General features: G+C 42.3%; 2 protein-coding genes across 10 annotated transcripts in view; one reads left to right on the top strand and one right to left on the bottom strand.

Annotated features, from left to right (window-relative positions):
• Window positions 1–4,932: 4,932 nt before the first annotated feature.
• On the bottom strand, window positions 4,933–24,204 carry zfand1 (zinc finger, AN1-type domain 1). 6 transcript variants are annotated; one of them, XM_067979551.1, is made up of 8 exons: window positions 24,105–24,204; window positions 22,412–22,454; window positions 22,222–22,261; window positions 17,677–17,804; window positions 17,505–17,596; window positions 16,739–16,857; window positions 6,971–7,126; window positions 4,933–5,290 (listed from the first exon to the last, which is right to left on the bottom strand). In XM_067979551.1, the coding sequence occupies exons 1-8, from the start codon at window positions 24,157–24,159 to the stop codon at window positions 5,120–5,122; spliced, it is 804 nt and encodes a 267-aa protein (XP_067835652.1). In that variant the 5' UTR covers window positions 24,160–24,204; the 3' UTR covers window positions 4,933–5,119. The 6 variants fall into 6 exon arrangements, with proteins under 6 accessions (XP_067835652.1, XP_067835649.1, XP_067835667.1 ...); XM_067979548.1 differs by having other exon boundaries at window positions 24,078–24,174; XM_067979566.1 differs by lacking the exon at window positions 22,222–22,261 and having other exon boundaries at window positions 24,105–24,190.
• Window positions 24,200–24,505, top strand: part of LOC137313795 (charged multivesicular body protein 4b-like) — a 72,982-nt gene continuing 72,676 nt past the window's right edge. For all 4 annotated transcript variants that reach the window (XR_010961058.1, XM_067979586.1, XM_067979587.1 and 1 more), the window contains exon 1: window positions 24,200–24,498. Coding sequence is in view for 3 of the 4 variants with exons in the window: in XM_067979586.1 (XP_067835687.1) it covers window positions 24,291–24,498 (208 nt within the window). In the remaining variant the exon portion in view is untranslated. The remainder of the gene's footprint in view (window positions 24,499–24,505) is intronic.

The following is a 24,505-nucleotide window of genomic DNA, read 5'->3' as shown; positions in this document are numbered from 1 at the left end:
AGGCACTGCTAAGCATTGTTTAAATGTTTTTAATTAGTAAAAAATATAAATTTATTAAGAATCATAGAATCATAGAATGATTACAGCACAGAAGGTGGCTATTCGGCCCATCGAGCCCGTGCCGGCTCTTTGTAAGAGCAATCCAGTTAGTCCCATTCCCCCGCTCTTTCCCCGTAGCCCTGCAATTTTTTTTCCCTTCAAGTATTTATCCAATTCCTTTTGAAAGCCATGATTAAATCTGCTTCCACCACCCCTTCAGGCAGTGCAGTCCAGATCATAACTACTCGCTGCGTAAAAAAGTTTTTCCTCATCGCCTTTAGTTCTTTTGCCAAACACCTTAAATCTGTGTCCTCTGGTTCTCGACCCTTCCGCCAATGGGACAGTTTCTCTTGATTTATTTTATCTAAACCCTTTCATGATTTTGAACACTTCTATCAAATCTCCTCACAACCATCTCTGCTCTAAGAAGAACAACCCCAGCTTCTCCAGTCTATCCACGTAACTGAAGTCCCTCATTCCTGGAACATTCTAGTAAACCTTTTCTGCACTCTCTCGCAGGTCTTCACATCCTTCCTAAAGTGCGGTGCCCAGAATTAGACACAATACTCCAATTGTGGCTGAACCAGTGATTTATAAAGGTTCAACATGACTTCCTTGCTTTTGTACACTATGCCTCTATTTATAAAGCCCAGGATTCCGTATGCTTTTTTAACCGCTTTCTCAACCTGTACTGCCACCTTCAAAGGTTTATTCACATATACACTCTGTTCCTGCACCTACTTTAGATTTGCACTATTTAGTTTATATTGCCTCTCCTTGTTCTTCCTGACAAAACTGACTAGTGTAATGAAAGTAGGAAATGCTTCAGTATAGTTTTTTTTGAGTCATTTTCATTAAATCAGGTTACGCACAGGCAGGACTGGATACCTTTATTAAAATTGCTGATTTTTGGTGATATACCCATTTCCACTGTATTAATAAAACTGCAATCTTCAATATATCTCTTACATACATCAATGAATATTTTTGATTGCAAAAAAACGATTACACCATGTTGAGCTGCCGAATTGCCCTGATTTATAGCCGATTTTACATTTGTGATTATGTAAATGCAGTTCAGCAGAAACTCAGCGGAAAATGCACCACTGCAATTTTTGGGTGTAATTTGCTTCCAATTGCCAATTTCGCCAAAGCAGAAACTCCAGGCCCTTGCGTACGTATGCACTTTCTGTCCAACTTCCTGTTGTCATGGTTTTTGGTCAGCTTTTATGTCAGGTAACATTGAAGCTGCCTAGGCAAACAAGGTCTGGCCAGTAGGTGGCATAGTGGAGTGAGTTTCTGAAGCCTCTCTCTCAACTGTTATCATCTTGCACACAAAAACTTAATTTCATCGACTGACGCTTTACTAGAATTCAGTGTTGTTTTCTTATTGTCTTGCCTGCATTAAACTTTTAATCATGGTCATTTTAATGACCTCAATAACTATATCAGTGAAGATGTGGAGATGCCGGTGATGGACTGGGGTTGACAATTGTAAACAATTTTACAACACCAAGTTATAGTCCAGCAATTTTATTTTAAATTCACAAGCTTTCGGAGGCTTTCTCCTTCCTCCTTCCCACATCGTTCACCTGAGGAAGGAGAAAGCCTCCGAAAGCTTGTGAATTTAAAATAAAATTGCTGGACTATAACTTGGTGTTGTAAAATTGTTTACAATATATCAGTGAAACCAGTGCTGAGATACCTATCCATTATAACCATCTCTGCAACTAAATACCACACAAAGACAAAATGTATCTAAAATTTTAATCATATTCCAGAATTTAAGAGTGCAGAAAGATTCTTCAAATGACTTGTGGGGAAAAACCATATGATGGCAGTTTAAAATCATTCTTTTTTTTATTTGTTCATGGGATGTGGGCGTTGCTGGCGAGGCCAGCATTTATTGCCCATCCCTAATTGCCCTTGAGAAGGTGGTGGTGAGCCGCCTTCTTGAACAGTTGCAGTCCGTGTGGTGAAGGTTCTCCCACAGTGCTGTTAGGAAGGGAGTTCCAGGATTTTGACCCAGCGACGATGAAGGAATGGCAATATATTTCCAAGTCAGGATGGTGTGTGACTTGGAGGGGAACGTGCAGGTGGTGTTGTTCCCGTGTGCCTGCTGTCCTTGTCCTTCTAGGTGGTAGAAGTCGTGGGTTTGGGAGGTGCTGTCGAAGAAGCCTTGGCGAGTTGCTGCAGTGCATCCTGTGGATGGTACACACTGCAGCCACTGTGCGCCGATGGTGGAGGGAGTGAATGTTTAGGGTGGTGGATGGGGTGCCAATCAAGCGGGCTGCTTTGTCCTGGATAGTGTCGAGCTTCTTGAGTGTTGTTGGAGCTGCATTCATCTAGGCAAGTGGAGAGTATTCCATCATACTCCTGACTTGTGCCTTGTAGATGGTGGAAAGGCTTTGGGGAGTCAGGAGGTGAGTCACTCGCCACAGAATACCCAGCTTCTGACCTGCTCTTGTAGCCACAGTATTTATGTGGCTGGTCCAGTTAAGTTTCTGGTCAATGGTGACCCTCAAGATGTTGATGGTGGGGGATTCGGCGATGGTAATGCCGTTGAATGTCAAGGGGAAGTGGTTAGATTCTCTCCTGTAGGAGATGGTCGTTGCCTGGCACTTGTCTGGCGCGAATGTTACTTGCCACTTATCAGCCCAAGCCTGGATGTTGTCCAGGTCTTGCTTCATGCAGGCACGGACTGCTTCATTATCTGAGGGGTTGCGAATGGAACTGAACACTGTGCAATCATCAGCAAACATCCCCATTTCTGACCTTATGAAGGAGGGAAGGTCATTGATGAAGCAGCTGAAGATGGTTGGGCCTAGGACACTGCCCTGAGTAACTCCTGCAGCAATGTCCTGGGGCTGAGATGATTGGCCTCCGACAATCACTGCCATCTTCCTTTGTGCTAGGTATGACTCCAGCCACTGGAGAGTTTTCCCCGATTCCCATTGACTTCAATTTTACTAGGGCTCCTTGGTGCCACACTCGGTCAAATGCTGCCTTGACATCAAGGGCAGTTACTCTCAACACACCTCTGGAATTCAGCTCTTTTGTCCATGATTGGACCAAGGCTGTAATGAGGTCTGAAGCCGAGTGGTCCAGGCGGAATCCAAACTGAGCATCGGTGGGCAGGTTATTGGTAAGTGCCGCTTGATAGCACTGTCGACGACACCTTCCATCACTTTGCTGATGATTGAGAGTAGTCTGATGGGGCGGTAATTGGCCGGATTGGATTTGTCCTGCTTTTTGTGAACAGGACATACCTGGACAATTTTCCACATTGTCGGGTAGATGCCAGTGATGTAGCTGTACTGAAACAGTTTGGCTAGAGGCGCGGCTAGTTCTGGAGCACAAATCTTCAGCAGTACAGCCGGGATGTTGTTGGGGCCCATAGCCGTTGCTGTATCCAGTGCACTCAGCCATTTCTTGATATCACGTGGAGTGAATCGAATTGGCTGAAGACTGGCTTCTGTGATGGTGGGGATTTCGGGAGGAGGTCGAACTGGATCATCCACTCGGCTGAAGATGGTTGCAAACGCCTCAGCCTTGTCTTTTACACTCATGTGCTGGACTCTGCCATCATTCAGGATAGCTTCATCCTCCCGTTAGTTGTTTAATTGTCCATCACCATTCACAACTGGCAGGACTGCAGAGCTTTGATCTGATCCATTAGTTGTGGAATCACTTAGCTCTGTCTATAGTATGTTGCTTCTGCTGTTTAGCATGCACCTAAGTCCTCTGTTGTAGCTTCACCAGGTTGGCACCTCATTTTTAGGTACGCCTGGTGCTGCTCCTGGCATACTCTGCAACACTCATTGAACCAGGGTTGATCCCCTGGCTTGTTGGTAGTGGTAGAGTGAGGAATATGCCAGGCCATGAGGTTATAGATTGTGCTGGAATACAAATCTGCTGCTGCTGCTGATGGCCCACAGCACCTCGTGAATGCCCAGTTTTGAATCTATCCCATTTAGCATGGTGGTAGTGCCACACATGTTGGATGGTGTTCCTCAGTGCGAAGACGGGACTTCGTCTCCACGAGGACTGTGCGGTGGTTACTCCTACCAATACTGTCATGGACAGATGCATCTGCGACAGGTAGATTGGTGAGGATGAGGTCAAGTAGGTTCTTCCCCCATGTTGATTCGCTCACCACCTGCTGCAGGCCCAGTCTGGCAGCTATGTCCTTCAGGACTCAGCCAGATCGGTCAGTCGTGGTGCTACCGAGCCACTCTTGATGATGAACATTGACGTCCCCCACCCAGAGAACGTTCACTAGTTTAAATTCAGTGTAGGACTAGAATCACATGCATGTCAAACCAGGTAGGGGCAGCAGGTTTCCTTCCCTGAAGGAAATTAGTGACCCAGTTTTTACAAATATCCATCAGCTTTCATGGTCATTTTCCTGGTGCCAGACCATAAATGATCAGATTTATTGATACCAGTTTCAGAGCTTGGTGGGATTTAAACTCATGACCTCTAGGTTGCTAGTCCAGTACCATAACTATTAGTTAAATATACCCCATAACACAGGGGGCAAACTAAAGTGGAATTAAAAAGTAAACTAAAATAATGGCAAAAAATTTCCCGACTTGGAAATATATCGCCATTCCTTCATCGTCGCCGGGTCAAAATCCTGGAACTCCCTACCCAACAGCACTATGGGAGAACCTTCACCACATAGATTGCAGCGGTTCAAGGCGGCGGCTCACCACCACCTTCTCAAGGGAAACTAGGGATGGGCAATAAATGCTGGCCTCGCCAGCGACGTCCACATCCCATGAAGACAGAAGAGATCATTTCTGGAAATACATTTCAACTCTAAATATGATCAGTTCAAATTCAGCTAAATTGTAACCCATGAAGTAGGTAACAATGTTCTTGGACAGATTGTTTAAGGCTTCCAAATTAAATTTTAATTAAACACAATTTTGATAATACAAAAAGGGTACACTATTTACACAGCATTTTCTGACAAGGTTATAATACATCAATGTACACATCAACAGAATGTATTTTCTTCAGAGTACTTTCCTATTAAAATGTGATCATTAGGTTTTGTTCATTTTAGTAACCGTCAATCCGTGTATGAGTTTGTGCTTTCTAATGTTACACAATCATTGTCTAAATATTCAAGGATAATTGTTCCCCCATTGTTCAGTGGACAGTCGGTACTTGTCATCCACAATTCCAAAGTATGGTCCATGGGCAATACACTTCCTGATTCACTGTGACACAGTCTCAGTTTCTGGGGAATTAAAGAAAAAGAGCATAAAAAGAGGTAGGGATGCAAAAAGTAATTTGTCCTATTGAAGTACACTACCTGTCTCATCATGGCAGCAATATTTTTGTCTTTATCACCTTGCTTGATTATTCCAAAACATTTCCACTTTTTAAGCAAAAATGGTTTTCTTCAGATCATGGTAAATTTACTTTTCACTAATTTCCATTTTTGTCCTCCAATCCTACTTTCTTGGTATATTTTGAAGTAATTTGTTTACCTTATTTACAAGTTAATATTTTATATATTTTAATAAGTATTCCCCTTAATCAACCTCTTAACTGTAGCGCTTCATTTTCGCTAATCTTTCCGCTTAGCTCATCCCCGTTGCACCTGGGATCAGTCGCGTTGCTCTTTTCTGCACCCTTTTTACTGCAAACATTACTTTTTTGTAAAGCCGTAGCATAACTTCTGTAGTCTTGTAATGTTTTGCCACGTTGTCACAACATGAAAAGTGGTATGTCTACTACTGTTTCAATGCCTCTCCCTAGCTCTCCATGTGCTAATTCATTGTAAGCCCATTTCCCACCTTTAAAAACAAATCTATGCATACTTTACATTTATCTGCCCAATGGCATAACTGATCTAAATCCTCAGCAGGATCCTCTTTCTTTACTGTTCTTCCTATTTTTGACTTTAAAATATCAAGCAGTAACATTATACATAGTGTTTCATCAAACCAATTTTTTAAAAAACATTTATTTACTTTTATGTTACCTTCATTTCCCCCTCTTTACGAGAATAGGATATGCAGCCTAGTTCTAGGGCCATGTCACTCTTATTTGGCTGCCAGAAGACAAGCAAGAGAGGCTTGGGGGAAAAAAAAACTTCTCTTTTCAGCATCTCCCCACATGTGGAAGTAGATATTCAGACTTCAGACTTGACTGTTCCAATGCTCTCCTGGCCAGCCTCCCATTTTCCACCCACCCTCCGTAAACTTCATCTCATCCAAAACTCTGCTGCCCGTATCCTAACTCGCTCGAAGTCCCGTTCACCCATCACCCCTGGGCTCACTGACCTACACTGGCTTCCGGTCCAGCAACGTCTCAAATTTAAAATTCTCACCCATGTGTTCAAATCCCTCCATGGCCTCGACCCTCCCTATCTCTGTAACCTCCTCCGGCCCTACGATCCTCTGATTCCGACTTCTTGTGCATCCCTGATTTCCTTCGCCTCTCCATTGGTGGCCATGCCTTCAGCTGCCTAGGTCCTAAGCTCTGGAATTCCCTCCCTAAATCTCTTTGCATCTCTACATCTCTCTCCTCCTCCAAGACTCTCCATAAAACCTATCTCTTTGTCCAAACTTTTGGTCACCTGTCCTAATATCTCCTTATGCGGCTCATGTCAAATTTTGTCTATTAACGTGCCTGTGAAGCACCTTGGGATGTTTTACTACATTAAAAGGTGCTATATAAATGTAAGTAGTTGTTGTTGAGCTCAACAGGACAGGAGAATGTCATCTGTGCTCCAGCTCACTGCACCACCTTTTATTGTTAGTTTTGCTATTTGAAACTATGGACAAACCTGACTTAGCAACACAAAATAGATTAATATATGACATGCTAGCTAAATAATGGACATAAGCCACAGAATGGTACATGTATACAGACGGTAAATGCAAAATTTTTATATTTTATCAAATGTTACCTTAGATGTCAAAATATTGTTGTCATTTCTTAGGTTCAACAGTGAAGCTGCATTATCCACCATTTTTCCAATACTCCATTTGGAACAGAAGAACATTGGTTTGCTTTTCTCTTTGCTTCCTCTTGGCAAAAAAACTTGAAAATACACACGCTCATTCTGCAAGTAACAACTTCAATTCAGTAACGATTGTGTCCATTTGTACATTTGAGAAAATCAACAGCTTAACTTCTGTAACTTTACACCAGTTTGTGTTGCTGATTTACAACTAGGAACCCATAAAATTCTTGAATGGATTCCTTTTGTAAAGTTTACCTTATTTGCAAAAGATTTAAGTGGAGAAAACACCATGAATGTTCTGGCCTGAGGATCTAAACTATCTACAGGCTCTTCTTACTCTAGAAAAGCGTACACTTAAGTGATTTGATGAAGTATTTAAAACGATCAAAGGACTGGACTGTGTCCATGTAGTTAGGGAGAACGATGGGATATGCGTAATAGTTACATAAGCACAGAACCAGGTTAGATGTCAGGAGATTTTTCTTTTCACAGAGAGTATGGACCATTGGAATAAGTTGTTGACTCACTGCTGATGTTCAAAGGGGAGCTGGGCAAATTCCTGGAGGAAGCTGATATTGCTGCATACAAAAAGGTAGGTTTACCTAGTAGTCACTGCCATCTCCTGGAACTTGTTTTTGATTGCTTTCGGGGGTTGGAGAGGAATTTCACAGAATTCTTTTTTCCTCAGATTGCTTACGGTTTTTTAAATCATTTTTTTCTTGCTCTCCCAGGAGATGACACGGCTGCTGGTGGGTGGGGAGCAATAACGGTCATGATGCTTAGTTGCAACATGACTAAACGAGGCAGGCTAGATGGACCAGCTGGTCTTTTTCGTATGTTCATATCCACAATATCACACTGCACACACACCACGAGGATTCCCTACACTACCAGCCCTCTGCGTCTAACTTACATATGTAGATTGTGTTCACCTGCACTCGCAATAGCACCAAACTCAGAATCAAACTCTGCTTATTCACTTCACACACGTATTAAATTGTAGAAAAAGAAGTCTTCTGTCCAACTGACTTGAAGACTGAGCTCTATCTATGGCTCAACTCTGGCCTCTTGCAACTCAGCTCAAATTTATACTCTTAACTTACACAATAGCCCAACTGCCACAGGAAAAACAGCTAATTAGAGAAAAGCAAATCTCACCACTTATGTAACCAATTACCTATTACCAGCTTAAACCCGTCCAAAGCAAGGAAGGTACCAAAGAAACAAATTTAAACAGCTTCTAATATTGAACAAGTAAAATTAATTAAAATGTCAGTACTTGGGATGATATGCTCAATGGATCATCAATCGAGGCCATATAGGTTGAGCTAAGAAATAAAAAAGGGGCAGTCACACTACTAGGAGTGTACTATAGACCCCCGAATAGCGAAAGGGAGATAGAAGAACCAAATATGCAGGCAAATTTCTGAGTGCAAAAATAAGAGGGCAATAATTGTAGGGGACTTCAACTACCCTAACATCAACTGGGATTCAAACAGTGTGAGGGGCACAGAAGGCGCAAAATTCTTGATCGGTGTCCAGGAGAACTTTTTTAGCCAGTACGTGACAAGCCCAACAAGAGGGGATGCAATTCCAGATTTAGTCCTGGGAAATGAAGATGGGCAAGTGGGTGAAGTGACAGTGGGTGACCACATTGGGGATAGTGACCACAATTCAGTTAGTTTTAGCATTATTATGGAAAAGGAGAGTTAAATCAGGAGTAAAAATTTTAAATTGGGGGAAGGCAAATTTTATAGAAATAAGAGGTGATTTGGCAGTAGACTGGACACAACTACTTGAAGAGAAATCAGTGGGAGGCACTAAAAAGTGAAATTCTACGGGTACAATGCAGACACGTCCCCTCAAAGAAAAAGGGTGGCACTGCCAAATTTAGAGCCCCTGGTTGTCCGGAAGTATACGGGGCAAGATAAAGCAGAAAAAGAAAGCTTGTGACTGTCACAGAAAACTAAATACTGCAGAAAGCCTAGAGAAGTATAGAAAGTACAGGGATGATGTAAAGGAAAGCAAAAAGAGGACATGAAAAAATATTGGCTAGTAAGATTAAACAAAACTCAAAGATTTTTATCACAACATTAAGAACAAGAGGATAGCTAAAGAAAAGGTGGGACCTATCAGGGATGATAAGGGTAACTTGTGTGTAGAAGCAGAGGATGTGGGTCGGGTTTTAAATGAATATTTTGTCTCCGTATTCACAGTGGAAAGGGATGATCCGGACGTAGTAGTTCGAAAGGAGAGGTGTGAAATACTGGATAAGGTAAATATAACGAGAGAGGAAGTACTAGAGTGACTGGAATCCTTGAAAGTTGATAAGTCACCAGGGTCGGATGGATTGTTTCCTAGGCTATTGAAGGAAGCCAGGGAGGAAATAGCGGATGTTCGGAGGATCATTTTCCAGTCCTCACTAGATACAGGGGAGGTACCGGAGGACTGGAAGACTGCAAACGTAGCACCGTTGTTTAAAAAGGATACGAGGGAAAGGCCGAACAATTACAGGCCGGTCAGTCTTACCTCGGTGGTGGGCGAACTATTAGTTTATCCTATCTCTCAGTATTGATTCTATCACTTAGAAAAGCATAGTTTAATCAGGGATAGTCAGCATGGATTTGTTCAGGGAAGGTCATGCCGTACAAATCTGATTGAATTCTTTCAGGAAGTGACAAGGAGGATTGATGAGGGTAGTGCAGTGGATGTTGTCTACATGGATTTTAGTAAGGCATTTGACAAGGTCCCACATGGCAGACTGGTCAGAAAGGTAAAAGCCCATGGGATACAGGGAAATCTGGCGAATTGGATCCAAAATTGGCTCAGTAACAGGAAACAAAGGGTAAAAGTCGATGGATATCTTTGCGAATGGAAATCTGTTTCCAGTGGTGTGCCACAGGGCTCAGTGTTGGGTCCCTTGCTGTTTGTGGTATATATTAATGATTTGGACTTGAATGTAGGGGGCATGATTGGCAAATTTGCAGATGACATAAAAATTGGCAGTGTAGTTGATAGTGTAGAGGATAGCTGTAGACTCCAAGAAGATATCAATGGGTTGGTGGAGCGGGCGGAAAAATGGCAAATGGAATTCAACCCGGAGAAGTGTGAGGTAATGCACTTAGGGAGGGCAAACAGTAAAAGGGAATACGCAGTAAACGGGAATATACTGAGAGGGGTAGAGGAAGTGAGAGACCTTGGAGTGCATGTTCACAGGTCCCTGAAGGTGGCAGTACAGGTAGATAAGGTTGTGAAGAAGGCATACGGAATGCTCTCAGTTATTAGCTGAGGTACAGAATACAAAAGCAGGGATGTAATGATGGAACTGTATAAAACGCAGGTAAGGCCACAGCTGGAGTATTGTGCGCAGTTCTGGTCACCACATTACAGGAAGGACGTAATTGCTCTGGAGAGAGTGCAGAGAAGTTTTACAAGAATATTGCCAGGGCTTGAAAATTGCAGCTACGAGATTGGATAGGCTGGGGTTGTTTTCCTTGGAGCAGAGAAGGCTGAGGGGTGACTTGATTGAGGTGCACAAAATTATGAGGGGCCCAGATAGAGTAGACAGAAGGACCTGTTTCCCCTAGCGGAGAGTTCAAGAACTAGAGGACATAGATTGGCCGAAGGATTAGAGGGGACATGTGGAAAAACGTTTTTACCCAGAGTGGTAGGTGTATGGAATTCGCTGCCTGAATTGGTGGTAGAGGAAGGGACCCTCAACTCTTTTTAAAAGTACCTGGACCTACACCTAAAGTGCTGTAAGCTGCAGGGCGACCGACCGGGTGCTGGAAAGTGGGATTAGAATGGGCACCTGGTTGTTCTTCGAGCCGGGGCGGACACGATGGGCCGAATGGCCCCCTTCTGTGCTGTATCTTTTCTATGGTTCTATGGCTCTTTCTACTTGTGCCCCAATTTGGGCAAATCCATGGCCCTCTCTTGCTGGTTCCAGCTATCGATTGAGTAAATGATGAAATTTTGTACTCTGGTCTTGAGGGAAGTGGCAGTAGGGATTGTGGATGCTTTGGTAATAATTTTCCAAAATTCTCTGGACTCAGCAAAGGTCCCGGCAGATTGGAAAACTGCTAATGTAACACCCTTATTTAAAAAGGGTAGTAGGCAGAAGGCTGGAAATTATAGACCAGTTAGCCTAACATCTGTGGTGGGTAAAATTTTGGAGTCTATTATTAAGGAGACAGTAATGGAACATTTAGATAAACATAATTTAATAGGACAAAGTCAGCATGGCTTTATGAAGGGGAAGTCATGTCTGACAAATTTGCTTGAGTTCTTTGAGGACATAACGTACAGGGTGGATAAAGGGGAACCAGTGGACGTAGTGTATTTAGACTTCCAGAAGGCATTCGACAAGGTGCCACATAAAAGATTATTGCTCAAGATAAAGAATAACTGGATTGGGGGTAATATTCTGGCATGGGTGGAGGATTGGTTATCTAACAGGAAGCAGAGAGTTGGGATAAATGGTTCATTCTCGGACTGGCAACCAGTAGCCAGTGGTGTTCCACAGGGGTCGGTGCTGGGTCCCCAACTCTTTACAATCTATATTAACGATTTGGAGGAGGGGACCGAGTGTAACATATCAAAGTTTGCAGATGATACAAAGATGGGAGGGAAAGTAGAGAGTGAGGAGGACATAAAAAACCTACAAGGGGATATAGACAGGCTGAGTGAGTGGGCGGAGATTTGGCAGATGCAATACAATGTTGGAAAATGTGAGGATATGCACTTTGGCAGGAAAAATCAGAGAGCAAGTTATTATCTTAATGGCGAGAAACTGGAAAGTACTGCAGTACAAAGGGATCTGGGGGTCCGAGTGCAAGAAAATCAAAAAGTTAGTATGCAGGTGCAGCAGCTGATCAAGAAGGCCAACGGAATGTTGGCTTTTATTGCTAGGGGGATAGAATATAAAAACAGAGAGGTATTGCTGGAATACTGCATACAGTTTTGGCGTCCATACTTAAGAAAAGACATACTTGCTCTCGAGGCAGTACAAAGAAGGTTCACTCGGTTGATCCCGGGGATGAGGGGGTGGACATATGAGGAGAGGTTGAGTAGATTGGGACTCTACTCATTGGAGTTCAGAAGAATGAGAGGCGATCTTATTGAAACATATAAGATTGTGAAGGGGCTTGATCGGGTGGATGCAGTAAGGATGTTCCCAAGGATGGGTGAAACTAGAACTAGGGGGCATAATCTTAGAATAAGGGGCTGCTCTTTCAAAACTGAGATGAGGAGTAACTTCTTCACTCAGAGGGTAGTAGGTCTGTGGAATTTGCTGCCCCAGGAAGCTGTGGAAGCTACATCATTAAATAAATTTAAAACAGAAATAGACAGTTTCCGCGAAGTAAAGGGAATTAGGGGTAACGGGGAGCGGGCAGGAAATTGGACATGAAGCTGAGTTCGGATCGGTCAAGGCCCTGTGGGTGGTGGAGCGGGCCCAGGGGCTGAGTGGCCGGGTCCTGCTCCTACTTCTTGTGTTCTTTAGATTTGAGGTAAGGATCAGATCAGCCATGATCTTATTGAATGGCGGAGCAGGCTCGAGGGGCCGATTGGCCTACTCCTGCTCCTATTTCTTATGTTCTTATGGTACACAACACAAGTCATCTGCTTTATCCTTGTACGAACTATAGATTGGTTGATGTTACCAATGTCCCCAGTAGCAGACTAGAAGAAGCCCCAGGCAAAAAGATTCTGGGCTGCAGTGACCTTTAGAACATAAGAACATAAGAAATAGGAGCAGGAGTAGGCCAATCGGCCCCTCGAGCCTGCTCCGCCATTCAATAAGATCATGGCTGATCTGATCCCAACCACAAAACTAAAGAACACACGAAGTAGGAGCAGGATCCGGCCACTCAGCCCCTGGGCCCTCTCCGCCACCCACAGGGCATTGACCGATCCGAACTCAGCTTCATGTCCAATTTCCTGCCCACTCCCCATAACCCCTAATTCCCTTTACTTCTAGAAAACTGTCCATTTCTGTTTTAAATTTATCTAGTGATGTAGCTTCCACAGCTTCCTGGGGCAGCAAATTCCACAGACCTACCACCCTCTGAGTGAAGAAGTTTCTCCTCATCTCAGTTTTGAAAGAGCAGCCCCTTATTCTAAGATTATGCCCCCTAGTTCTAGTTTCACCCATCTTTGGGAACATCCTTACTGCATCCACCCGATCAAGCCCCTTCACAATCTTATATGTTTCAATAAGATCGCCTCTCATTCTTCTGAACTCCAATGAGTAGAGTCCCAATCTACTCAACCTCTCCTCATATGTCCACCCCCTCATCCCCGGGATTAACCGAGTGAACCTTCTTTGTACTGCCTCGAGAGCAAGTATGTCTTTTCTTAAGTGTGGACACCAAAACTGTATGCAGTATTCCAGGTGCGGTCTCACCAATACCTTATATAACTGCAGCAATACCTCCCTGTTTTTATATTCTATCCCCCTAGCAATAAAAGCCAACATTCCGTTGGCCTTCTTGATCACCTGCTGCACCTGCATACCAACGTTTTGATTTTCTTGTACTAGGACCCCCAGATCCCTTTGTACTGCAGTACTTTCTAGTCTCTCGCCATTAAGAAAATAACTTGCTCTCTGATTTTTCCTGCCAAAGTGAATAACCTCACATTTTCCAATATTATATTGCATCTGCCAAATCTCCGCCCACTCACCCAGCCTGTCTATATCCCCTTGCAGGTTTTTTATGTCCTCCTCACTCTCTACTTTCCCTCCCATCTTTGTATCATCTGCAAACTTTGATATGTTGCACTCGGTCCCCTCCTCCAAATCGTTAATATAGATTGTAAAGAGTTGGGGACCCAGCACTGACCCCTGTGGAACACCACTGTTTACTGGTTGCCAGTCCGAGAATGAACCATTTATCCCAACTCTCTGCCTCCTGTTCGATAACCAATCCTCCACCCATGCCAGAATATTACCCCCAATCCCGTGATTTTTTATCTTAAGTAATAATCTTTTATGTGGCACCTTGTCGAATGCCTTCTGGAAGTCTAAATACACTACGTCCACTGGTTCCCCTTTATCCACCCTGTACATTATATCCTCAAAGAACTCAAGCAAATTTGTCAGACATGACTTCCCCTTCATAAAGCCATGCTGACTTTGTCCTATTAAATTATGTTTATCTAAATGTTCCGTTACTGTCTCCTTAATAATAGACTCCAAAATTTTACCCACCACAGATGTTAGGCTAACTGGCCTATAATTTCCAGCCTTCTGCCTACTACCCTTTTTAAATAACGGTGTTACATTAGCAGTTTTCCAATCTGCCGGGACCTCTCCTGAGTCCAGGGAATTTTGGAAAACTATCACCAAAGCATCCACAATCCCTATTGCCACTTCCCTCAAGACCCTAGGATGTAAGCCATCAGGTCCAGGGGATTTATCCGCTTTGAGTCCCTTTATTTTACTGAGTACCATCTCCTGAGTGATTTTAATCGTATTTAGCTCCTCCCCCCGTATAGCCCCCTGTTTGTCCAGTGTTGGGATATTCTTAGTATCCTCTACCGTAAAGACTGAAACAAAATATTTGTTCAGCATTTTTGCCATCTCCATGTTTCCCACCATTAATTTCCCGGTCTCATCCTCTAAGGGACCTACGTTTGCCTTCGCCACCCTTTTTCTTTTTATATAACTATAGAAACTCCTGCTATCTGTTTTTATATTTTTTGCTAATTTCTTTTCATAATCTAACTTCCCTTTCTTAATCAATCCTTTCGTTACTTTTTGCTGTCTTTTGAAGAATTCCCAATCTTCTATCCTCCCACTAAGTTTGGCTACCTTATATGTCCTTGTTTTTAGTCGGATACTATCCTTAATTTCTTTACTTAGCCACGGATGGCTGTCATTTATTTTACACCCTTTTTTCCTCAGTGGAATATATTTATTTTGAAAGTTGTAAAATAACTCCCTAAATGAACACCACTGCTCATGTACCGTCTTACCCTTTAATCTATTTTCCCAGTCCACTTTAATCAATTCCGCTCTCATACCATCATAGTCTCCTTTATTCAAGCTCAGTACGCTTGTTTGAGAATCAACCTTCTCACCCTCTAATTGGATATGGAATTCAACCATGTTGTGGTCGCTCGTTCCAAGGGGATCCTTAACTAGGACATTATTAATTAATCCTGACTCATTACACAGGACCAGGTCCAGGGTTGCCTGCCCCCTTGTAGGATCAGTTACATACTGCTCAAGAAATCCATCCCTGATGCACTCAATGAACTCTTCCTCAAGGCTGCTCTGCCCAATTTGATTTGTCCAGTTAATATGATAGTTAAAATCCCCCATAATTATAGCTGTTCCCTTATTACATGCCCCGACTATTTCCTGATTAATACTTCTTCCAGCAGAGTTGCAACTATTAGGAGGCCTATATACTACGCCCACTAGTGTTTTTTTCCCCTTATTATTCCTTATCTCTACCCAAACTGTTTCATTATCTTGATGCTTTGTCCCAATATCATTTATCTGTATTACAGTGATTCCTTCCTTTATTAACATAGCCACCCCACCTCCCCTTCCTTCCTGCCTGTCCTTCCTGATTGTTAAATACCCTGGCATATTTAATTCCCAGTCGTTGTCAGCCTGCAGCCATGTTTCTGTAATGGCCACAAGATCATACCCATACGTAGTTATTTGTGCCGTTAACTCGTCCATTTTGTTACAAATGCTACGTGCATTCAGATAAAGAACTTTCAAATCTGTTTTGTGACGCTTAGTTCCTGCTTTTTCCTTTTTTAACACTTTACCTTTTACTCCATACCTTCTGTCCCTTCCTGTTACGCTTTCCTCTGTCTCCCTGCTCAGGTTCCCAACCCCCTGCCACTTTAGTTTAAACCCTCCCCAACAGCACTAGCAAACACTCCTCCTAGGACAGCGGTCCCGGCCCTGCCCAGGTGCACCTTTACAGCAAATAGGCAAGTTCGCTGCAGGTCACTTTCCAGTATGCAACACAACTGCTACTTTCTTCCTGAAGAAGCACTACTTTCATCTGCATTGCACCTCTGACAAGTGCCTTTGCCTGTGTACTCAATTGGCAGCGCAAGGGCGCATTGGTGCATGGTGTTACTTACAATCCTTGCATTGTTCCTTTTTCTCCAAGTAAGATGAATAAAGATGAATTCCTACAAGGGCACCTATCATTCAAAGGTCCAGGAATTTTTCAAAACTAGAGTCACCAAAATCCCTCCCTTTTGCATATAGCGCGGAGAATTGTAATAGAAATTTAATTTGAATAATGGGTTGATAAAATAACAAATTCAGAAGACACCTGTTGCCCCTTTAAATACTTTGACACTCAAATGGTAAGTCTTGGATGCTGAAGTTATATGGGCATGAGGAACAAGTGTAATCATGTCATAAACTATGTTAAATCTAAATACCACCACTTCTCTGCTCATTTAAAATATGAAACTCCCACCTATTTTGGGCTGGAAATTCTGCTACCTGTCCAACCCGTACAAAAATGTGATTAGCATGCAGCATGGTCAGAGACCTACTGGGACTGATCTTTACCAATTTTTACACTCTGTCTGCATCTGTTTCGAGAGCATAATAGTGACTAAAAAGCAGCTCCGAGACATGGTTTAAAAATTGGAAATTCATCACAATATGCACTATCCTCATCGGGGCAGCTTCAGTGAAGATTTCACCTTAGATAGACTGACATTAACCTGTGGTATGGACCCGACTCCAACAGCATGCAGTTTCAGCTTCATAAGTGCCACTTTTGCAGCAGTCTCATTGTTCTTTGCTCCTTTTCTTCCTTTCTTCGGTGGGATTGCTTTCTTGGCTTTTGATTAAAAAAAATTTTAATTCAAACACACTGCATGACAAAAAGCAATATTAACAATGGATGAGCTAATAATTTACCTGCCCATTTAAAACCAATAAGATTATGCTTGAGCAGATGCAACTTATTGTCACCTGTCCTTGGAACAAATATATCATTTCCATTCTGTGAAATTTAACACTAATTGCAAAGAGGAGAACCAAATAGGCTATGCAGGTGCTGCTGAGTGATACATGAAAGATTATGCATACACTATCCATGCAGTGAATTAAGGACCTCAGCCTGGACATATGAAATAGTCCTCCAGAAAGGTAGGAAAGTGTTAATCTGCACTGATGTCATAAACCTACCAGTAGCTGACTACAGTTGCTTTAGAAAAAGGCCTGAAAAAAAGGTGTGTCTGGCCTCACCCTTTGATCAGGGATCAGCACAAAACAACAGTATCCACAAAATTCCAATAATTTCCTGTTCTACTACAACAAGGAATGTACAATTTGTTATTGTATTTTTAGTTTTCACTAAGCTGACACATACTTTTTGAGCATTTGATTAGACTCTAAATATTAATTTACTGGTAGCCAGGTCACAATGGATAATGTAAGATATAGAATGGCTATGCTGCTTATGAATGGTAATGCAGTACTTACCAACAGTCTCTTTTACTACTTGCTGAGTGACAACGAAATGTGATTTAGGCACCTCTTGCTTTTCACAGTCATGTTCTGACTGGTGTCGATGCCTGTAACATAAACACGAACATACTGAAGTACAAAACTTAACCAACACCAGTATCAGAATTCAACTTACACAAATACTCACCCCAGACAAAAGTGTTTCTCACAATACGGGCAAATTACTGGCAAGAGTTCTTTTGCCTTACAGCTTTTGTATGTACAGTTGTAAGGTGAGGTTCCTTCAGATTTCACTGGTTCCTTCCTTAAACAAACCTGAAATTTGAATTTCAGACTTTAAATATTTAGCTCCCTGACTTTGTAGCACACTAAATGTTACTACGTACTAGCAGGGATCTCCCATTGTGTTGCTCACAGTGTATAGGTATGTTTTCGCCATGTAGGGATAACATTATGACCACTGATTTACAGAGTAATTTAAATTTCATTTTTCTTAAATTATATTCTGGTATTTTCCTGGTGTAATGGCAAGAGAATTCCACAATTCTGTCCATTATTCTGTGAAAACCAAATAAGTGGTCTTTATTTTATATACATTATTTTACCAATGCATTTAGTTTTTCTCTCTTAAAATAGAGACTGCACAGCAAGACATAGCAGTTGAAGTTAGATACCACCCTGGATATTTAGCAGTACTGAGCAAAGGAAATGAGTTTAGCTGCACTTGGGGCATCAAGCTTTGGTAGCACAGGGTTTGGGGTTTTGGCAAAACTGGAATGGAGGGTCACGGAGCATGGTAGCAGGCTCCCTGGGGTTTTGCAGCATGGTGAGGGATCCTTTGGTCTTGCATCACTGTGGAGTGAGGGAAACTGAGGTTTGGCAGGAAGCGGGGTAGAATGTGAGATCTGACTCACTAGTATCCATCAGCAGTGAGGGAAGAGGTAAAGTATCCCAGGTCTGGCAGCACTGGTTTGTAACTTTCTAAGAGATCTATGCAAACATCAAATTTGGTGCTTTATGATTCAATCTTGCAAGTATATCCTCTGTACATGTCTCTCGGTCTGCCTTTCTGTCTATGTGTCTCACAGAAGACAGTAATTAGAATGTTTATATTTTCTTTCTTTTTATTTGTTTTGGGATACAAGAGATGCTGGCAAGGCCACATTTATCACACATCCCTAGCTGCCGTGAGATGATGGTGGTAATGGGCAAAGGAAGTGAGTTTAGCTGCACTTGCGGCATCAAGCTTTGGTAGCACAGGGTTCGGGTTTTGGCAAAACTGGAACGGAGGGTCACAGAGCATGGTAGCACTAAAGTAGGCTCCCTGGGGTTTTGCAGCATATCCTTATGGTGCAATGTAGAGGGGAAGGGTGTTGAGTCCAGTGGCAGGGGCCGATCAAGCGAACTGATATGCCCTGGATGGTGTTGAGTTTATCAATTGTTGTCAACATAAGCTCGAGGAACAGCACCTCATCTTTTGATTAGGCACTTTACAACCTTCTGGACTCAACAATGATTTCAATAACTTCAGATCATAACGACCGCTCCCATTTTTTCAGACAGCAAGTGCTGGTAATGGTTCTGCTGTTGCCATTCAAAGCTCTTCTAGACCAATCTTTTGTTTCTTAACTTGTCCCATTACCATCATCCCTTTTGTCATTTAATCCCTCCACCCTATCCCAGACTTTCCCTTTTGTTCTTTCCTCCCCTCCATCCCCCTTTCACTGGCTCTGTACTTGCTTAAAAACTTTAACTCTTAACATCTTCCAGCTCTGACAAAAGGTCTTCGACCTGAAACGTTAACTGTTTCTTTCCCCACAGATGCTGCCTCTCTTGCTGAGCTTTTCCAGCATTTTCTGTTTTATTTCAGATTTCCAGCATCCGCAGTATTTTGCTTTTGAATTGTTGTTGAGGCTGCACCCACCACACTCCTAATTTGAGCCTTGAGGGATCAGGAAGTAAGCCACTTGTCACACAGTACCCAGCCTCTGCCCTACTCTCATAGCTATGGGGTTGATATGGCTGGTCCAGTTAAGCTTCAGGTCAATGGTGACCCTCAAGATATTGGTGGTCAGTAGACCTGGAAATGGTGGTGCGATTGAAGGTCGGGGTAAGTGGCTGGGCTTTCCCTTTTTTGTGTTGGTCATTACTTGGCACGAATGTTACCCGACACTTGCCAGTCTGTGCCTGGATGTTGTCTGTGCTTGGATATTATCTAAGTCCTGTGTGAGTGATAAGGACTGTTTCATTGTTGGAGCAGTTGTAAATGGAGCCAAACACTACAGAATTGTCGATAACAGCTCCACTCCTGATATTCTAATGGAGAGGTGCTCATTGAAGCAGCAGATGAAAATGGTTGGGCTGAGGACATGTCCCTGAGGAACTCCTGCAGCGATGTCCTGGGACTGCAACGAATGGTCTCTGACATCCACAACCATCTTCCTTTGTGTCAGGCACAACTCCAGCCAATGAAGTGTTTTCCCATTCACCATTATTTTGAATTTTGATAGGAAGAATAAGAAGGCCACATACTCCTTGGAAAGTAAGAGTCTAAATGGAGTAGAGGAGCAAAGGGATCTAGGGGTACACATTCACAAATCATTAAAAGTAGCAACGCAAGTTAATATGGCCATAAAAAATGCAAACAAAGGAGTGGGGTTTATTGCTAGAGGAATAGCATTGAAAAGCAGGGAAGTTATGTTAAACTTGTACAAACCTGAGTTAGACCACACTTGGGAGTACTGTGTACAGTTCTGATCTCCATATTACAAAAAGGGTATAGGGGCACTGGAGAAGGTACAAAAAAGATTTACAAGGATGATACCAGAACTGAGAGGTTATAACTAGCAGGAAAGACTGAACAGGCTGGGGCTCTTTTCTCTAGAAAAGAGAAGGCTGAGGGGTGATGTTATAGAGGTCTTTAAAATTATGAAGGGGTTTGATAGGGTAGACGTAGAGAAGATGTTTCATAAGAACATAAGAAATAGGAGCAGGAGTAGGCCATACGCCCCCTCAAGCATGCTCCGCCATTCAATAAGATCCTTTTTTAAAATTCGTTCATGGGATGTGGGAGTCGCTGGCAAAGCCAGCATTTATTGCCCATCCCTAATTGCCCTTGAGACTGATCTTTGACCTCAACTCCACTTTCCCACCCGATCCCCTTGTGGGGGAATCCAAAACTAGGAGCCATAAATATAAGGTAGTCACTAATAAATCCAATAAAGAATTCAGGAGAAACTACTTTATCCAGAGTGGTTAGAATGTGGAGCTTGCTAACACATGGAGTAGTTGAGGCAAATAGCATAAATGCATTTAAGGGGAAGCTAAATAAATACGTGGGAGAAAGGGATAGAAGGATATCCTGATGGGGTTAGATGAAGTAGGATGGGAAAAGGCTCATGTGGAGCATAAACACCAGCACAGACCAGTTGGACTGAATGGCCTGTTTCTGTGCTGTAAATTCTGTGTAATTATTGACCTCAGTTTTGCTAGGGCTCCTTTGTCAAATGCTGTCTTGATTTTGAGGACAGCTACTCCCACCTCTCCTCAGGCATTCAGCTCATGTTGGTGTCTGGATCAAGGCTGTGACAAGATCTGGAACCGAGCATTTCTGGCAGGACTAGAACTGAGCATCGGCAAGCTGGTTATTTGTGTGTATGTGTCACTTAATGGCACTGTTGATGACTCATTCCACCATTTTCCTGAGGAGGGTGATAGGGTGGTAATTTAACAGGTTAGATCCTGTTTTTGTGGATAGAATATATCTGGGAAATCTTCCAGAAAATTACATCAAGTTTGTAGCATCTCAATAAATTATGCAAATGAGCACATTTACTTAATAGGTTACATTGCCACACAAATGTTAAAGAATTTTTTCTATGAATATTCCAATTCAACTGATATATTGATACTCACTTTATGTTCCTTCCTGCATTATTTATCAGCAAGTGAGAAAGTAGGTAATAACCTCTCAGTTTCCTACCAAATATTTGCTGTCGTGCCCATTAGGAGCTGTACAAGTGGAGCTTAGGGGAACTTGCCTGTTAAGCTTCTGTCCTTGTAGGAAACGCCTCACCTCCACTACCATCCACTTATGGTTCGGTGAATTAATAGAGCATCTCTGAATGGGAGGGGCTTTTTTTTTACAAGGGCTGTGTTATAAGAAAACAATACATTTTGTCTTATCAGGAAATTCACTGTCCTAGTTATGTGCACATATTTTAACTTGTTTTACAGCAAAGTGTATCTTTTTTCATTTAACCCCAATATCATAAGGTACTTCTGATAAAATATGATGAGGCAGATACAATAAAATCTCCCTTCAGATGTCATGATAATTTGCCTCAACCGAAGCGTAGAACACACCCCGAATTGCACCACTGAAATATGTGCCTTTTTGCCTCAGGGCAACATTGATAAATTTAGCGCAAGCCTATGACTAGTCCTGTAATCATAATGGAAATTGAGATTTAGACTTCCCAACAAAAAGAGGACTTTCAAATGTTGCCTTAATACAGTTAAAACCATCTAATTCAGAAATATGTTTCAAGTGGTTAAAAATAATCACTCAAAATCATCTGGCACATTCCAAACAGGGGCCTGCAGCACAATGTGACACAGAAGATTCTTTGTGATCTATTTAAATACAGGGGAAAGTGATCTATCTATTGCCCACATTAATGCTCAAAAGCATAAAATACTACATGCACATGTTCAATTTACAAAAACTCACCCCAGAACAACCATGAGCATCTTTACTTCTATGTTCAAGGCTAAAGAAAAGGAAGAATATATGGTATACCAACTGCAATATTTAATAAAAGGCTGGAAGAACTAAGAGGAATCATCCCTATTGTTATATTAATATAATGCATTTTCTTAGTTAGAATTGTAGCTGCTTATTTCGATGAACAATACTGTACCAGTAAGTTCCTGAGCATTCATCACAAACAAATGGTAGAAAATCTGAAAGATGGGAGAATGCTGGTTAGTTTTACAAAACTCATCAGCTATTTTGACAGCTTATTTGCTATTCACTTAAAATTACTTCAGCATTTACCTGGAATGACTTTTTGGCAATTATACCAATGAGAAAAAAAATTCAGTTAATTCTCTAAGTTCACAATTGACTTACATATAATCATAAAATAAGGTTAATGATTATCTGGTAACATATAATCATTAACCTTATTTATATATATATATATCAGACATATATATTGAGTCTGATTTTGGAGCCAAATTTCCAGTAAACACGTTTAATAAACGTGCTTTATACACTTGTTTGTAAGACTAGAAATGTATATCCTTGTTGGGGGCCACAAGTGTGTGTGCACACACGTGAAAAGGAAATCACATAGTGCATTCCTGTCAAGGACTGCGAAGTTTCACTCTTCCAGTGTTGTGACATTTAGATGGTAATTTCCTCTCCCTACCCCTGACTTCCAATTTTTCACTGCTTATTTAAGATCAAATACACAGGGTCATTAGAGGAGCCACAAGAGGTAGTGCTCATCTTGACCTGGTATTTGTAAATAACCTAAAGTACAAAAAAAGGAACTTGTGGCACCCTTGGGGACAGCAACCACAGAATGACAAAAACAGGATAGTAAACTTTTCTGAATTACTTCCCCCAAGTAATCATAGGGAGATAATGAGCAACATGCCCTCCTCCAACAGTTATCCCAGTCAAAATTAATGACTTCAATATAACAGAGATGGAAGTCCTAGACAGGGCGAAAGAGCTCAAAAAAAATAATTCTCAGGGATAGATGGTTATTTATCTGAATGCTAAAGGCGACAAGGGAGGAGATGTGAGGCACTGACAATTATGAAGGAGTCACTCGACATAGGGGAAAATAATATTCGATTGGAAACAGGCCAACATGCTGCCCATATTCAAAATGGCTTACAAATCAGTCTCAAGCAACTATATAACCATTAATCTTATTTCAATTGTGTGTAAAATAATGGAATCAATTATCAAGTGTAAACTTGAATCTGTGCAATAATGATTAGGAGCAGATACTGCTTGACCAAACTCCTTGATTTCAGAGGATGTAATATCCCAAGTGGATAATGGTAATCCCAATGAAAATATTGTGTCATGACTTCTAGAGGGCATTGACAAAGTTCTGTGTGAAAGGGTATTAGTTAAGCTCAAAGCTGTAGGGGTATAAATAAGAAACTGGCTGAATGGTAGAAAACAACAGGTACATGTGAGAGGAGTTACACTGAGTGGGGTGTCCCAGGGATCTGTTAGTACTACTATATCTAATTTACATCAATGATTTGGACTCAGAAACCCAATATAAATTAGCCAAATTTGCAGATGATATCAAACTAGGAGAGACAGTGAAATTAGAGCAGCCAGTTAAAACTTCATAGCCAAAGCAGCTGAATATAAGTCAGAGGAAGCTGATCAAACTGTGCAGTGTTATGGTCAGACTATTGCTTGAGTGCCAGCTTCAGTCCAAAGGCAGTGCAGCGAAGTGGGTTTTTCAGCCGCTTCCCGTTGATAGGACTTCAATTAAAGATATTCCCGTCGCAGCTACTATTTACACGGTATAGTCATACTTCTATTCTGACCTGTACCTACTCCTCCCAGGTTCATACCTAACTGTCCACAGTGCTGCACCGCACAATGCCGTCCGATCTCCAACTCCGCCATTTTGTCGCTGGCTCCCCTTTGACCCGCCCCTTCGCCGAGTGACAGCCAGTTTACCGGAAGTGCCACCGAGTCGGCCCCGAGCCGATGCGCGTTCCTTGTTTTCGTGCGGCTCGAGGCGGCGGAGAATCGTTATGAATAAATTTTCAAATTTGTTCAAGGGCGGCTCGGGCTCGGGCTCATCCCGCGCCAGGAAACAGGGCCCGGGCCCGGGCCCGCAGGAAGCCCTCCATCGTCTCCGGGCGACCGAGGAGATGTTAACCAAGAAACAGGAGTACCTGGAGAGTAGGATCGAGAAAGAGCTGGAGACCGCCCGGAGGAGCGGCACCAAGAACAAGAGAGGTAGGAG

Source organism: Heptranchias perlo, chromosome 3 (assembly GCF_035084215.1).
Source record: "Heptranchias perlo isolate sHepPer1 chromosome 3, sHepPer1.hap1, whole genome shotgun sequence".
Classification (NCBI taxonomy): domain Eukaryota; kingdom Metazoa; phylum Chordata; class Chondrichthyes; order Hexanchiformes; family Hexanchidae; genus Heptranchias; species Heptranchias perlo.
The sequence above is the reverse complement of the archived record's forward strand: the minus strand, read 5'-3'. Positions and strand labels throughout refer to the sequence as shown.

Excerpts from the sequence above, each read along its gene's own strand:
- zfand1 (XM_067979548.1), bottom strand. The coding sequence starts at position 24,159 with ATGGCGGAGTTGGAGATCGGACGGCATTGTGCGGTGCAGCACTGTGGA. Across the intron at positions 17,597-17,676 it reads GAGAAACACTTTTGTCTGGG|GCATCGACACCAGTCAGAAC; the intron begins GTGAGTATTTGT and ends TTTATGTTACAG. Across the intron at positions 5,291-6,970 it reads ACAATATTTTGACATCTAAG|AAACTGAGACTGTGTCACAG; the intron begins GTAACATTTGAT and ends TTAATTCCCCAG.